This window comes from Zonotrichia leucophrys, chromosome 5 (assembly GCF_028769735.1).
Source record: "Zonotrichia leucophrys gambelii isolate GWCS_2022_RI chromosome 5, RI_Zleu_2.0, whole genome shotgun sequence".
NCBI lineage: Eukaryota > Metazoa > Chordata > Aves > Passeriformes > Passerellidae > Zonotrichia > Zonotrichia leucophrys.
Window position 1 is genome coordinate 19427845 of NC_088175.1, and position 17684 is coordinate 19445528.

At 36.7% G+C, this 17684-nt stretch overlaps 1 protein-coding gene across 7 annotated transcripts in view; it reads left to right on the forward strand.

Annotated features, from left to right (window-relative positions):
• Positions 1 to 17684, forward strand: part of SLC25A21 (solute carrier family 25 member 21) — a 238934-nt gene that overhangs the window by 118575 nt on the left and 102675 nt on the right. For all 7 annotated transcript variants that reach the window (XM_064714950.1, XM_064714951.1, XM_064714949.1 and 4 more), the window contains one exon: positions 15796 to 15844. In XM_064714950.1, coding sequence (XP_064571020.1) covers positions 15796 to 15844 — 49 coding nt within the window. The remainder of the gene's footprint in view (positions 1 to 15795; positions 15845 to 17684) is intronic.

The following is a 17684-nucleotide window of genomic DNA, read 5'->3' on the forward strand; positions in this document are numbered from 1 at the left end:
TCCAACCCAACCATTCTATGATTCATGCAGGAATATTGTTCTGGTTAGTGTTTATGTTCCATGCACAAGTCTGCTGTACAGCACAGATTCAACATTGCTCTACAAAGATGCAAAACATAACATCTGAACTTTGACTCTGAAACATGATGATATCCATGGCAAATCACTATTCAAATACCATTTAATAGAGAAAATGTCCTAATGGTTTAGTTTGCAAGAGAGAGGGAAAAAAAAATCTTTGTAGTTTTGATAGCACTTGATAATGTTGAGTTTTGAAAAACACACTGTACTTAAGTTAAAAGAAAAATTGCTGTTTGCTGTACTTTTAGCTTCTTTACTTCTTCAAAATTCCTACTATTTTTAAAGTGATAGGAGATGCTTGTTTGCTTATCTGAGGAGGAATGCTTTGGTACCAAATTAGGTGGATGAATGCTGTTGTTTAAATCAGGCTAATAGCTCAGGCAGGTGTGTTGCTTTCCTCAGAACAGCTTTCCATTTAAAAACTGCTCTTTTCCAAACATTTGTAGTCAGAACTGTGTTGCTATTCTGTACAGGCTTCTACAGTGATTACAGTCAGGTGCAGAGGTACCAGCCATTATTTTGGAGGAAAACAGTGATATTTTCTTTATTGGGCCTCATGGTAGGAAACCAAATAAAAGTTGCAATCTTGACCATTTATAAATTAAGGACCCTGCAACATATACAAAGTGTTTATTCATGTGCTTATACATATACCATAAAACCAGTGGTAATTAGCTCCACAGATGATATCCTCTCCAGTTTAAGTATCAAGTTTCAATTCTCTCCTGCAGCTCAGTGCAGGGCTGCTGTCTCACAGACTTTCCTAGTGGAATAGTTCCAGAGTGCAGGGCTCCTGGGGATGGTCTTCTGAAGGACTTCTATGGTTCCTGCAAGAACGAATTCTTGGAATTAGCTATGAATGAACAGACTAATTTGATACTCATGGGCTATCCAAGACAGGAACAGCCAGCCTACAAGTTAGACATCATAGATTCGTGGAATGGCCTCATTTTGAAGGGACCTTAAAGATCATCTAGTTCTAACCCCTCTGACATGGGCAGGAACACCTTCCACCAGATCAGGTAGCTTACTTAAAATATCTGCAGCATGAAGCTGTGAGTGTGGAATATAAGAAATATCAAAACAATTAGATATTAAAAACTGACTGTTCTCTGAGCCTGCTAATTTCAAAGTTTTCAAACTCTCATTTCATGCTTTTTAAGTCTTACACATTTTTCATGTTTTGTAACTTGAGGTTTCTCTTTGTCTGTCAGGCCAGATGCAGACAGAAATGGAGGATGAAAAATGCTGAATATATGTTGCATAGAGGGAAAAGAGGGATTTGGAAATTAAAACCAAACACAACTCCAAGATTTAAGTTATGTGTTTGCCCTAATTAAAATGTAAGATTTGCTCCGTTATAGTGAACATATTTTTCAGTGATTTATGACACTAAGATTGATAAAAGTCAAACAGCCTATGTATCCCACAATTACATTAATTACATTTCATTTAATTACTCCTAGTTTGTTTTAAAAAGTTCTTTAGGTAATATCCAACTGTTAGACCCAAATCACAAATAAAATAAGAATAAGAGCAAATATGTTAAAGGCCTGATTTTATTTAAGCAAGTGAAAGACTATTCCCATTAGTGATTGCATCTCTTCTCAAAGCAATCTGTATAATTAAGCCTTTGGTCTCCCAGTTTTTACAGTAACTAAGCATACATTAATGAGATGCCTTGCTTTGTGTACAAGGGGAGGATGGTGGCTATTGCATACTCAGACTTTAGTAAGATGTTTAACAGTCTCTTGTGGACTCATTGTCACAATGTTGGTGAGTTGTGAACTGTACCAGTGGTCACTGAGTTAGAAATTGACTGGACTGCTGGCCTGTAGGAATTGTGATCAGTGGTGCAGTGTCCAGCTGGCAGCCAGTAACCACTGATGTTGCATGGGAAGCAATACTGTGCATAGCACCAGAGTGGAGCAGACCAGGATTTTATACAAGACTAAATGGAGGTCTCTCCCAAACTATATTATGCCATGATTTCATGCAAAACAAAAATAATCAGTGTAGTGGTGCACAAAATCAAATGTTCAAGAAAAGCACATAACAAAATTTAAATCACTAATAGCTGTCATCAGCAGCTGCAGCAAGAATTCTCTCTGTTACAGACTGAATTTTCAGTGTTGCAGTTTCACACTTGTGCTTAAGGACATTCAGTGAGCAAGTGTCTGTTTAAAGCAGTGTCCCACCCTGCTGCCCTGACACTGTCTTCATCAGTAGAAAGCTTCCAGTTTCTGCATAGCTCAGTGTGGACATTGGGAGCCTTGCTTCAGCCTGTGCTGGTGTTTGCCCCACACTACTACATGCAGTTTTACATGTGGCTTTTGACCAAAACTGCACCACTGGTTCCTTCTGTGAGATTTCATGTGCAAACACGATCTGACATTGCTGAATTCAGTTTTCTTTCTTCAAGTCCCAGAATTTTCCCATGCCTTCCTCCTATTACAACCTCCTGCTGTCCTAAATTAGCTTTTCTTTCCCCCATTCCCTGTAAAGGGTGACCAGTCTTTGGACTTCTAAGTCTGCATACTGACAATACCATATGTGGCTGAGTGCCAGAAGCTGCAAAGAACTGTGAAAGCAGGGAATTCTGAGACAAATGTCAGATATAGATGAGAACAGTGGCTTCCTGACACTGCAAAACTCCATGGATCTATGGATCTATGATCTAATCAGACCTTAGTCTCACCCAACAGTCCCTGTTGAATTCATGGTGCCTGTGGTGTGATGCAACAGCATTAGATGAGCTGCACAAAAAGCTATTTTGTGTCTTCTATTTCTTGGATATCACATCAAAACTGATCAGAGAATTAGCTCTAAAGCAGAGTAGGCTATGTTCTCTGGCAGTTCAGGAAAATAAGCAAAGAAACCTTTTCTCTCTTCCCAAAAATCTCTATTCCCTACCTTTTCAGTAGGGAAAGCTGTCTGCTCTGCTTTCAGTTCACCAAGCATTCTCCAAACCCTAAAAGCAAAAGGAGTCCAAATGAAAGGATAAGACAAAGTCTGGTTTTAACTGAAAACATATGTAATTTAGGTATTTTGGTGCCTCAGCACTAATTGCTTAATCTTGTCAATTTTTTTTCAGTTGTGTTAAATTATTTCAAAATATATATAGAAAGATAGCAAAAGTAATTAAATTAATTAATTTGGTCTGTTAGTCACAGTCCTGTAATAGTAATGTAAAATGCAAATGCTGTATCTTTAGGAACATTGCAGGGAATTTTGCTTCTTTGATGTCACAATATAGAAGCATATGTCAGCATTTGCCTTCTGCAAGCACTCAAACTGGTTTTGATTCTTACAGGGTGGATCTTGCAGGGTCTGTTTATTCCTAGCTTTCACAGCTTGTGAAGAGGACAGTACTTGAACTTGCCAGTATACAGGAACTCTGATTTTCCTCTTTGTTTGTTTGTTTGTTTGTTTTATTGTGAGAGGAGGATGGATCAATGGTGTGGAGAGGAGAGGTTTGAACAATGAATTGACTTTGAAGTGCACTTTGAAGTGCATTTCAGGATATCCACTGTTTAGATGCCAGAAACTTGGATGTGTAGAACACTTTTCAGATGCTGATTGCATTACACTACTTGGCTCTGACACACATATTTTTGCAAGGGAAGTATGGACATTAAGGGATACAGACTTTCTTTATGAGTATCAAAAGTAGTGTGGCCCACTACACCATGGCAGAGGCATTTTTTTCAGGCAAAAAACCCCTCTAAAGATACTGTAACTACATCGAGACAGAGTTATCCTTTTTTAATTGCCATGTGGCTGACCACTGTCAATGATTAAAGCATGTATTAAAGAAATCAACAGGGGGATTATAGCATCCTTGCTTGTTTTGAGGGTTCATTTTGTTCTGAAAAGGGATCTCATTTTAAAACAATCAGTGGCGAAAATTCATCTTCTACAAGAAAAGATCCTTAAGAATCCAGTTACATACATAATTACTGACCAGTAAAAATCAGGTATTTTCCCAAAGGAAGAAGTTGAAAATTTCTGTCATTACAGTCAGTGGCGGTAAGCCCTCATGCTTTTAGTGGAAAATTATTCCTTCTTAACTGGTGGTATTTATTTTTTAAGACATTTATCTCTTGGCAAGTTCAGTGTTACCAGCCTCTGTACCTCTGTTGGAGGATTATTGTTCTATATTTGTGTTAAATAGAGCTACACCTTTTTCCCTTCTACTTCTTCTTTGCATTTTTGTTTTGTTTTGTTTTAATGCTGTCAAGCTGCTGATGTAATTAAGGTTTGGAAAGAGAGGGTGTGGGCGCCTGAAAATGTTAAAGACAGGTTAATTCTAAACATGGCTTTGCATGTTGACATTTCCCAGTTAACAATCAGCTTCATAGAGGATTTCTCTTGAATCTTTGCCATGATATACTGCCAGCAGATGGGAGTGGTGAAAAATACTGGGAAGACCAGTGACTGCTAAAATAACACATAATAGTGGTGCTGTCATCACCTGTTGCCACAACATAGAATTCAACAAAAAATGCATGCAGTAGAAGACCTTTGAATATTTGACATCTTTGTATATATGGATCACACTCAAGAAAATAATTTATATTTTTTTATTCTATCCACAGATACTTGATAATTGATCAGTATGTTTTAGTTGACACCAATAATCTGGTTCATTCTAGTATGCATATAGACCTTCTCTGAAATATTGAGAAAATGCTTCTATTCTAATAAGCAGGGAGTTCACTCCTGAATATCTTAATATTTAAAGAGTTGTGTCAGGCCTCATCTTGTATTTGGGATGAATTTTGTATTTTAGTCCTGTAGTAAGGGTTGTTAACATTGGGGGGATGTTGGAGAAGAGAAAGAAAGATGCATCTAGTTTTTGATCTCTTTGCAGAACTACATGTATCACAGTACTACTTTGCTTGGATACATAAAATTTTAGTATATTCTTCTAAAGACATCTTTTGGAATTTGATCCTGTCTCCATTATAGAAAGAAAAAAACCAATAAAGTTACAGCATCAGTGGAAATTTTGGACAGCAGTAAGTCAAAGATCAGGTCTGGGGTTTTTTTGTACTGCAAAAATATTCAGTTTCTAGTTACTTGTGTAAAGTATGAGGAAATTGCTTGCCACTGCCTGGAAATAAGTACAAATTTCTTAATGAAAACCCAAACTTAAAACTGGTGACACATCAATTAACTTTTGCAAGTAGTGTGTTCTTTTGTCAATGTGTAATGTTACAACTACTGAAATGGACATAAACCCCAACATGGATTGTTCCATTTATATTGTAGCAACTAGGGGAGAGTTTGGAAAAAGCTCTTCAGCAATCTTGATGGGACCCAAAACTTTTTCATAAGTCATTCAAATACAGATTAGCAAAGGGTGCTAGAAAGCCAGTTTACAAAACTAAAATGAAGACATTTTGATATGTTAAGGTGAAGCAATTCTTCAAACCTACATATCATTATAAACTAATTTTGGAAATTTCCCCCTTTTTTGTGGTCAGTTGTCTCATTATCCAGGCAATGGACATTCAACACCGAGCTTTCCCTGATGAAATGTTAGCTATTATTTTTGCCAAATTTCATGTATTTTCATATAAAATTACTGATTTGAAACATATGTTTATAGTCATAAGTAGTGTTTTACAGCATATATACTTTATTTTGGAGTGTATTTTGTCTAAAATATTATTCATAGATCTTGAACAAAAGGAGGTTTTCCAACTCGAATTGCTTCTCCCTGATATTTCTGAAACATTTCTTCCCATCAAGGCAGGAAATTGAAGCCATTGAAATTTAGTGAAGAAAATGAGTGAGACCTCACCCTAGCATATCTGGGCACATTGTGACTGCATGGTTTTCCCCAGAGTAAGACACTTCACAATACATTTTTTGCACTTCTGCTTATTTGCAGTGTTGCTCACTTCAGCAGCCATTCCAAAGCTGACTGCTCTAAGGGTCTTGAACAGTAGTTGATGCAACAGTGCATCAACTGCATGTCTTGCATGTATATTTTAAACAAAACTTTTATTGGTTTTTAAACTGTTTAGAGATTTTTACCCAGAAGAATTATTTATTTTTGTTGATTCAGAAGAAAAATAAGTTTTTAATCTACATTATGTAAGTACTTTGTAATGGTAATATTTTAGGACCATTCCTAATCCTGCAGTTAGGTTTTCTTTGGGTAATATGTTTCTTTGACAGTTTTTGTAATTCCAGGAGAGTCCCAGTCAAGGGTGATGCAGTTTCAGTGTAACATGGACTAGTACATGGAAAATTGCCCTTGTCTATATTACAGATTCAGCATTACCTTGTGTATCCCTATTTGTTTCTTCACCTGAACTGAAACTGCTACTCACATTTCATTATTCATACATCTGTGTACTTCAATATGTCTTTATATTTGTGGTAAAAAGCATGAAAAAAATCCACATTTTGTTAATAACTGTTCAATTATTCTTGACTTTAGGAATTATGGGACAAAAGTAAGCAAGTTTAATTGGTTTTTAAGTCCTCTAACTTTATTTATTCATGCATGTTTCTCCTTTAGTTACATATGGAAATAGATTTGACTCCTGGTTTAAATAAAATCTTTTAAATGAGAGAGGAAAGCTGCATGCCTTTGTAATAAATGAAGAATAAGTCTGTCAGCTATACACTGGGTCAAGCACTGTATACAGTGCATGTACACTGTGTGCTAGAAAAGAACATTGTGAGAGTAAGGCTGAGGTGCAACAGCAATCCCTCAAGCTTTGTGGTCATGGGGAGTAAGTTACTTCTGTGTGCTGCTCAAAGTAGAGTCTTTTCTTCAAGAATAAGGCTTCCAGCCACACCTACTAGCTGATGTACATTCATTGAGGTAGGTTATTTGATTATTTATGTACCTCATGACAAATTCCTTGGAAGGTGTGCTAAACCTTTCCTAGGGAAGCCTGAGAGGTTGCAGTTCTGAAAAAAGAATTAAGGTTTTTATAAATTGTTTTTACATACAGAGGAAGATAAAAAGGGATAGTTTAGACAGCAGAATCAAATTTCGAAACCCTTCTACTTTGTGTATATCTTTTCTATATTTTTCTTTTGTTAGTTAATCCTTAATAAAAGGACCTCACCCCAAACCCAGGTAATTTGAAGATGACCATCTCAGTGGGTTAATATAATGACTTGTGTGATCAAGTACCAATAACTTGAGTAATTTAGCATACATTCCAGCTGCTGTGTTAAACAGCTTCTTTTATTCCATAAGGGCCTTAGTTTGATGATACAAGCTTTCAGTACACCCTGACTACAAGGCTGTAATGTACATGAACTCCTTATTGATCCTGCAGCAGCAACAGGCCCTCCTTGATATTGGTGTGCATTCTGTGCAAAGTAGAGGTAAAAAATAAAAGGGGGGGGCCTGGAGGTCTGTGACTTCCTTTATAGCAAGTGCCACAGCTTCTGCAAGAGCAGCTTTGTGTCCTGGCCAAAGAGGCGCGTGCTTGGCTTTCCATTCTCTATGGGATCCCTTGTTGTGTGAAATTTATTCACTGCAATGTTGAGTAGTACACAGAGACCCGAAATAGCTGATCTAAGCTCAGCATCAATTCCTTTTTAGTGAGCCATTTGTAGCTTTTCCAGATAAATCCAAAGTACTAATGACTCAGGTAGTATTTCTATAGCGACACCAAATATTTTTTCAAAGATCTGTATCTCATATTTTTAATTTGTACTTTGTTGAAACTCATGTAGTGGTTGAGTCCTTAAGGACAGGTCAGAAGGCTTATAGACTGTTGAATGTGTGACAAAGAGGCCATAAAGAATCTGGTCAGATGTAGCTAATTAAAGGTAAATGAAGGACAGCTGTTTTTTATGTTGCCAGCACATCTTTGATCTGCCTTACCCCTCAGACCTCTGTGGGCAAGGTAGTTAAATACAAACTAGGAGGCCTATTTTAAAGACATTAAAACCCTCCAGGGCAATCGAGTGACAGTCCAAGCAGCCATAAGCTGTTTGCTTTATTCATTAGAGAACTTTAAATGTGTCAAGAAATAAAATTATGTCCGTGCTCTTAGATCAGCATTAGCAATGAAGATTACAACAGCTCTGGGACATATGAATGGGCAAACTTCTTATGAAAACAAGTTTACTGAGAAGCATTTTACTATAGCAGCAACAAAAATATCAGTTACACATTTTTGTTGCAGGAATATTGATTCAATATGCATTGAAATATCTGAAGCTGTAGTGACACAAACATCATGTAACCCAGGGCTGACCTCAGTGGTCCCTTCAGTCATGGTTTAAAAAACTTCCATTTCAGACACACATGAAGGAAAGAATATGTCATATCTGAGTGACATAATAGCCTGTAATACTTGCTGAAAAATTTATGGAGAATTTGCACAATATATAGCCTTTCACTTGTATCTAGAGACTCAGATACTGAAGTTTGTAAACTGCAAGTGTTTATTTTATAACACAAAGTTTTAATGCTAATATAGCATCAGAAAGACTAACTAAAGAAAAAGATCAGTTAGCTATATAAACAACTCTTATGTGCTAGTCATTTTGGAAAAAGCGACTTTGCACAGAAGTATTTGTGAATCCAACTCAGTGTATTTTTAGAAAAATTTTTGATCTCTTAATGTTTTTATTACTATTTTAAAATATGAATTTAAATGATAGTTAAAATTAATCAAATTCCTGTGACGTTCTAAATGGTAAATTCTGGTGACCCATGCTATATTACCTCAGTAAAACTTAAGAACTTGAAGAAAATATTTGCTTTTTTTTAATGTTTTGTGCTGTGTTTTACTCCCATATATTTTGTGTCAGTACCTAAATGTCACCTTGTTTGACTGCATAATCAAACCTTCCATGCTATTTAGTCTCACTGGAACAGCTTTGGTATTTAACATCAGGTAAATGTGTGAAAGGTCTAGAATTCTAAAACTGTATTTTTGATTGTGTCATAAATGCAAATTTGGTAGGCGTTACCATACAAAGAACATTTCTACATAGCATTTTGCCTAGGAAAGGCTCTATGTGAGTGGTGGAATTGGACCTGCATCCCTGTGAAAGTAATATATGCTATTGGAGTCTGGAAGAACCTTTCTTCCAAAGACATGTAGCTCTAGTAGAAGATTCTTTGTTATGAACCACTGATTTTTGCTGGCTGATTTGACAATTCCTTCTAGACTTATTATAAATATATTTAACTCTACATAATTTAAAATTAACTCAGTCCTCCAAATCGTCATAGATTTCTCTAGAGGCAGATGTATGAGCATCATTCAAGCCAGAGGCATGAGGCTAATCAAGTTGGTAGGTCTGTGAAACAAGGACTTAATTTTTTCATGTTAAAATATGCAGCAAATAAAAAATCAAATTAAACTGGAAGATGGCCTTTGCTTTTACTCAGTACTTAGAGAACATAAATGAGCATTGAGCAGTTTAAGTGAAGCATGTTAAGAGATTCATAGAGCTGCATTCTAGGCAGCAGTAGGTATAAAGATGTGGTTATTGCTGGCAGCATGAGCATAATTTCCTGATATGACTGATTGTGCCTTGAATGTTGAATGTAGAAATCAAACAATGAATAAATTTGTGCTAAATTTAGAGCAGTTTACATACATGCTTTGAACATTAAAGCTAGATATTTTTTACCCCATAGGCAAGAAATACATTGATAAAATATTGCAGAATTCTGCTAAATGTAAGTTAGGTAGACATTTGCTCATCATGGTTTTGATGAGCATATTCACAACTGTCCCACTCACATTGAATCAACATGTATCAGCTCGTTGTGTGTTAGACTGAAAAATGTCTATACTAGGGTAGAACTGCTGTGAAAGGGAATTACAATTGCTTGATAGGACCATTTGTCAGCAATCTAAACATCCAATAAAAATAAGACAGAAGAAAGGAACTCAAGTGTAAGAATAATCTCAGGGGGCTTTATTTTTTTTTCATTTTTCCAACGAAGTCCCTGAGGCAAGACAAATACTTCCTCAATACATTACTTATTGACAAATGTTGAATTTCAAATATCGTTTTATCATTACTATAATAACCTCTCAGTACTTGTATACACATGTATTATCTCAAGGTGGAATTTGCCCGTCCAAAGACACAAAGCTTTGTGCATGTGTGCCCAGGTATAGATCACAACTTAGATTTGAGTGTCTTTTAGTCAGAGTAAGACTATTTAAGAAGATGTGCACCATTTTCTGTCTTTATTCACTTAATTGCTGTAACCCAATTTTCAAGCTCCGCAAAAATAATGCCCTACAATTACATTTGTTTTATATTTGCAATAGAACTGAACAATTTCCCATATGGTAATAATGTTCTCTTTAGCTGGAGCAGGCAGCAGTGAAATGCAGCAGATACTAGCTAAGAATTTTGAGCACTAAAGATGAGCAGTTTGAACTTTCTGATGTGAGCACTGAGCAGCAGCATGTTTCTAGCTATGTCTGTGTATTGGGACTTGCAGGCTGAAGGGGGTTATGGCTGAGCAACACCTGGTCCAGACAAAATGCTGCCTGAAACACTCATTTCAAGCTCCTGTCTTTCACACATCTAGGATGTGATTCTCCTGACCTTGAGGAATCTTTACTTGAAACCTTGAAGATTAAAATGTTTGTTTGCTATACCATATAACCAAGGACCCATTATTATTTGAACACAAGTTGAATTGCTTTCATGGAGAGTGCTGTGAGAGCACTGACCTCTTTCAGCACAAATAGTATAGCCCAAAAACCAAAAATTTCCATCTGCTGCTGAAGTCCAGAGTGGTTTGGTTTTCTTTTTTTGAAAACCAGGTAATCACTGTTCCCAGTCCTGCTTTTGGGGATAGCAATTCCAGATAGCAGTGCTGGGCTGACAGGTTGCATCTGTTAGGGAACACTGCTACCTAATAAGAAGTTGAGCATGAGCTATCTCCTCCTGTAGACATGCAAAAGACTTCTTCTGAAATGTGACAGTAAACCAACAGCTCCTCCTGGGATCCTCCTGTGATCAGCCAACACATTTTTAAACACAGACATCCTTGGGGAAAATCATATTCAACAATTTGTTTAATTAACATGTTTTCTAGTGTATTTTCTCTGTGTAAACTAGGTCTCTGAGGAAGAATGACTCATGAATACAGCCCTGCCATTATGGAGTACTTTTTGGAGTAACTTTCCATTTATCCACATTTTCTAAGGAAAGCATTGATTTGGCTCCTTACCAATGTTTGTGAGGAGCTCCAGGGTACCATTAGTTAATCCCATACCACATCACTAAATAGAATCCTGGGCAAGAGTTAAAATAAGTGTCACTTTCTTAAGTAAAGGCTAACAGGTAGATCTTTCTCAGCACAGTCTGTGCATGCTCTTGTATAGTTTTCCTTGGAGCCTAGTTGACATGTACTACAATTGAGAAGGGCACAGTACATTACTGCTTTCCTAGAAAAGGAGTGAGCCTTGGCTGCCTAGTGAACCTAACATTTTGGGGCCTTTTCTGAGGAAGGTGTACCCTCAACAGAACAGGTAAAACCTTTATATGTCTCTGAAGATTAGGTCAGATAGCGACCTGATGGAAATTAATTAACCTGTGCAGAATTTACTGCAGGGATGTTTTTTTCCCAGGCATTTCACTGTTTATGAAATAGTGCTGTTACAATCAGGAGGAGAGTCCATGCTCCATCCCATCAAATGGAGTGTTTTAGCCAAGAGAAAAGCATATTCAACAGGAATTTGTCATTGTTTTGATTAGGATACAAAGATCAACACAAGATTCTTTCTGTCAGACTTGTATTCTCAGAAGGAAATGTATAGTACACATAAAATATTTATGATCATTTCATACATTGTAACTGTATCTATGTAAAAGCCAAAACAAATATCAACTATTCCAGCTATACAATATACAGTGCCTGATGTGTTTATTGCCATATTTTCTCTGACCAGTCTCCTGTCTGTTGTGTTCCTCCAGTGACTGTGTTATTCCAGGGAAATGAGTAACACAAGGGGAGGAGGGTGCATAATGGCTTCTACACTGTAGGGGGTTGTCTGAACTAACACATGGGTCATGCTCTACATCTCTTGAGTCTGTGTTGAATCTGTGTTCATGTATGATGCAGAAAACACAGAGAGGGTGAGCTGCTCAGGTTTTTTTGAAAGAAATCAGTGTCCATCACAGGCTTGTCACACTTTTCAGTTCATAGCTTTGAGGATAAATGAAATGCTGGAGATAAAAATATAAGAACTCTCCTAAGGCATTCCGAAGCCCAAATGGTGCTGGTTTTATCTGTGTTATTTTGCAAGAACTGTTAGCTAGACTTCATTCTTTTTCTCCCAATGCAGTGAATAGGTGAAGTATGGAAACCCTTGCAGATACAAGGAGAGCTATAATCCTGTGCTGCTGAAATCTCAAGCTTTCACATTGTGCCAGATGGATTGTTACAACACATTTTAAACAGTGTCAAAGTATTCTCAAGCCACGTATGATTATTGATACAAGACTTGCATGAATGATGGAATTGAGCAACAAAGAACAAAGGAGCTCAATATAGCCACCAGTCACCAAAATGTTTGCGTTGAGGAGATGTATGTGAAATTGACAGTTTGAAATTTTAAGTGTGAATCTTGTAGAGGGAAATGTAATGTAATCCATAATGGGAAACAATTTAAAGACAGAAGATATTAGTTGGGAAAGGGAAAATGATTTACTGAGGAGGGTCAGTTTGGGGGTCAGCATTTTCTGTCATTTTATTCTCTCCATGGGCTCAGTTACTGAGCAGAATGTTTTACATAATAGAATTCTGGACTCCCTTCTTGGTTGTTGATATTCCACTTGTGTATGCTCAGAGCCTGTCAATGATGACAGCTGGTTATTTCTTCAACACACAGATTTTTGATTATGTCTTGTTTTACGGTCACTATTTGGTTTTCACAGGGAATTTTTTCCCACCCAGAAGACAACAAATGTTGGACTGACCCAGTAATTGTTCTTTCCTATATTTCCTTTGGGCTCTTGTTCAGCTAGTTGGATCAGAGTCGTTTTAAACATAATTAGGCCGTCATATATCACTCTTGGTTATTTTGCGTGTGACATCACCAAGGAGACCCAATGGGACAATTAGAGTATTTTTTGGACAATCTATCTGTAACTATTTTAACTACTTTGTTTTTTTTAAGTTTGTAAACAGTAGTCTTTGCAGAGTGACGAGTTAAGATATATTGCACCCTAATAGAAATGTTTAGTAAATTAGATTTTCATAGTGCTAATTGAATTTGTTACAAAGCTGATGAACATTAGCTAAGGAAAGGGCAATATATTTTATTTTATTGAGCACATCTCAGAGTGCTTGTAATTTAGTAGGGCCACCACACTTTCTGGGCAGGCTATCAAGTAGGATGTTGTAATGATTTGCATGACTACTATAGTAGATGGAAAAATGTAGCTTGTGTTCGTAGCTGTTCCATTAGTGTCTTGCACAGTGTGCAGCCCTTTGGTGCTCTTTGGAGAGCTGTGTCATAATCCCTGCATCTTTTGAAGAATTTGGTCTGGCGAAATCAAGTAAACTATACATCGTTTAAAACCTGGTGTGTAATTAGATGATGAGACAAAGGAAAGACTGAGAAAGTCAGATAACCAATAGAATCCTGAACTTATCAAAACAGAGCTCTTGCCAAGGACCTTGGAATTCATCTGATTCAGTTGCTGGAAAAATGCCTGAATTAAAAATTATCCTACAAGGACCAAGAAAATAGAGGCAAATTCTGGCACTCTACAGTTTTCTCCCAAAATGGTCATTAATGCTGCAAAAACAGAATAGGGTGAACAACCCTTGGCCCCATGCTTGGCCCCCTACTGTAGGCTCTATCTGCCAAAATTAGATGGAATAGAAGATCAAAAATGGGGAGAGGGGGAGAAGGTTGGAAAAAGAGAGCTTAGAAGAGGAGGGTGGTTGGAAAGGGAAATACTCATAGGCTATGCCCCCTGCCAGCACTGAAATACTCAGTTGCAGCTCCACTCACAAAGCACCTGTTGGCAGCTGTTGGAGCAATTTATAGATTTTGGGACGGTTCCCTTATGCGAAATGTGATATGATCTTATTTTAGTAAAATAGAAGCAATTCTTGGACAATAATTAAAGCAATAAATATACCTGCACAGTAATAACCATTGGCTGATATCACCTATGTTGTCTTCCTTTTATCCAATATTGAAAATAAACAATCTTGCATGGAGTGAAAAGAAAATACAGCAAAACAATGATCATAAATATTAACCTGATACTGTATTTCAAACTCAGTGGCAGAAAACTAGGGATCAGGGGCTGTCTGGAAAATTTTATGTTTTTCAATCTTTATGCATTAGACTGTAATGATAAAAAAATAATGAAAATGATGTGGTGTGTGCCATTAAAGGAAGAGGACAGGGTGTGGAACTTAAGCCAGTGACCTCTGAAATAGGAGAGCATCCAGTGGAACATAAGCATGTGCCATGTGCTTAGTTTCAGTGGGACTCTATGTTATACCTAAAGAAAGGAATTTGCAGATATTTTCACTTGAAGAAGAATTCTTTCTTGAATCGAGATTTTTGGAAATTTAGCTCTGACTCCTCAAAACATTCTTTATTATGAAAGCTTTGTAATTATTTTTACAATAATCATAAATAAAGTAAATAAATGCATTCAAACATTGTAATAACTATAGTCTTCATGACTTGTTTCTTCATGATGTAGCATTGAATTTATTACACCAGGTAAAAATAGTGAGTGGATATTTCAGCGTCCTAATAACCAGGGCACAGAAATTTCAAAGACATTTTAATTATTATCTAGGAATGTATGCATGTATTTTCTTAGAACTTCAAAGTCCTCTAAGATTTCTGTAGTAGTTTTTATTCTGTCTGCATATTGACAGATCTCTAAAATGCACTTTTACAGTGGTCTTGCTAAATACATCTTTTTACTGCTTGTTTGCTCTTTGGAGTGAGGCTGATATGCCAAATGGAAAGGAGAGTAGCAAACCTAGAAATTTAACTAGAAAGTTTTCCCTTGGTTATGTGTGGACTTTTCATCAGGTGTCGAGTGGGTAGAAAAAGTAATAGAGCCAGCTTTGAAGGTGGTGTTGACAGGTGCATTTGGGACCTTCCAGATCTCTCTTATTACCTTGGCACTGGCCCCTTGAGATTCACACTCAAAGGGGAAAAGCCAGGACCATACATCAGCATTAGCACAGGGCAGGGTAGGACAAAGAACCCGTGAAGCTGCAGCTCAGATACTCAGGAATCAGCTGTCATCTTAGCATCAAGTGCATCTGAGCCACCAGTGCAGTCCTGCAGTGTCCTTAGGAATTATTCTTGTACAAAAAAGAAGCAAGTGCCAACCTGAACTCCCTTCCTTTGCTACTCTCAACAAGACTTAATGCATTTATTTATGATGCCAGACAAATGTTCCCACTGTTCTTAACTCAGAAAACTGAGTGAAAACTAAGATTAAATTGATTATGTAGTAAAGTCCTCACTTAGCCCACTCCAGTGAACAATTATCTCTGTTCACTGTTGAAAAGCCCAATGGTTCATACACACTACAGAAGCACATGTTTAATGTATGAGGTGTACGAATATTGTGTCATCAATTATATGTGTAGGTTTTTACATTGCCTTTCAAATTTAAAAACTGCTGGAGTCAATGAAAATTGAATTACTATTTGTACAAATGTTTACTAGGCCTTTCTTTGTTATTCTTTTATAGGTCTTGTAGAAATTTGCCTGATGCATCCCCTTGATGTAGTGAAAACAAGGTAAGATCATGCTTGAACAGGTTTTGTTGACACTGGAAGATATCCAAATTACAAGCTGTCAAAAAATAAAATCCTAGAACTTCTCCCAGTAAGATAACTTGTGCCTCTAATGACATTTATATTTGCTTACCTGCATTTACAGCATTTGACAGATGGAATTTGAGTAGCATGACACATTTCTGATTAGAGGTCATCTAAAGGTGTTAAATCTGGTTATGACATTTATTTTTACTCTTGTAACACAATGCTATGACATGAAGATGGCTAAAGTTAAATTCACTTTGTATATGTAGTATCTGCAGTAATGCTTTTATATTTAATTGGGAAATACCATATTGCCTTCAAAATAATTTTCATCAAATTTTAATAAAAATAATAAGAGAAGGTGTTCCACATTCTCTTTGTAAGATAAATAGCTTCATGATTTTATATTTTAAAAATATTTTTGTCTTTATTTTTTTTCTGAATATTTCTTCTTATGTGAATATAAATTATTAAATGCCCACAAAAATTTGCTGAAGTTTGTTTGGTTTTTGTTAATGTTGGTTACTGAAGCGTAAAAAAAGAATAGCTGTGTTTCTAGTTTCTGGAATATCCTTTTATTTCCTATGCATTTTAGTTTTTCTATAAATTCACAAATCAGTGTTACTGCACATGAAAAGCAAAAAACCAGAATGGAGAAGCATACTGGTAGGAGGTGAAAGCTATTCATGCCATATAAGTTATGCAGTGCCAATAATTACCATAGATACTGTTCCTGGAGCTCTATCTAGGTCACAGACATGTAGGCAGAAAAGCTTCACTAGGAGACTAATCAGCCCCACACAAATGATGAGGACGGCTGTGATCTCTGGAATATGCTTGAAGTTGTCAATTATGACTTCATATTCTAGTTTCAGTTAGCCAACATGTGCTTTTTTTGGATGCATTTTTGGCTTCTATTTAAATCACATTTTGTGATTTGCCTAAGACCTTGAGATGCATTTTTTTGCAGGTTGCGTTTTGCAGAAGGAAGTAAGCTGTGATCATTGCCCCATGCCAGGAAAGAGTTATTCAGGCTCCAGGTGCATTAAGTGGTGCTGAGGTGCTGTAGGTCCTTCTTGAGGCTTGGAGGTTGCTCAGGCAATCCTTCCATATCCCTGCATAACGTGGATGTGTTGATTCATACAGAGACAGTGCTCCTGGTGGTTCTGAGGGTCCTCTCTGTCCCTCCAAGTACCACTGGAACAATCCTATTAAAACAAGACTTTCATGAGATGGAAATTAAAGACTCAGAGGCAACAGAGTACAAATACAAATACAACACCAAATTGAAAAGAAAAAAAAATCTATCGTGGTCCCAAAAGGATGTGCTTTAGTGACTTCATTTTGGCAGTTTGTGCTTTAACTCACCTCTAGCTTTCAAGCTTTGGTTTTACTACTCCTCATTTTTCTCTTTGTACTGGATTAGTGTTCTTTTGTAGTAAGAATGTAGATAATTCATAATTTAGCGTAAGCCACATATCGTGTCAGAAAATGCATTATTGCACATCTGTACTGGCAATCAACAGAGGTACTTTCAGTTTTCTGATAGGACCAGTGGACTCTCAGAACACAAGGACAGATTTCCCCGTGTCTCTTTGAGCTTTTACTGAGTTTTACACACTTTTAGTAGTGAAAAAGCTTTTCAGACCTGAGGTCCTGAAATGTAAAGCATTAAAGAGTGTATGGGGATATTTGTCAAGCTGTAACAATCCTTAAAAACACAATAAAAATTAAAAATTAGGAAACCCTTAAATTTGAAATGTGAGCCCATAAACAGTGGAATTTTAGAAGAAAGAAAGAAGTAAGAAGAAAGGAA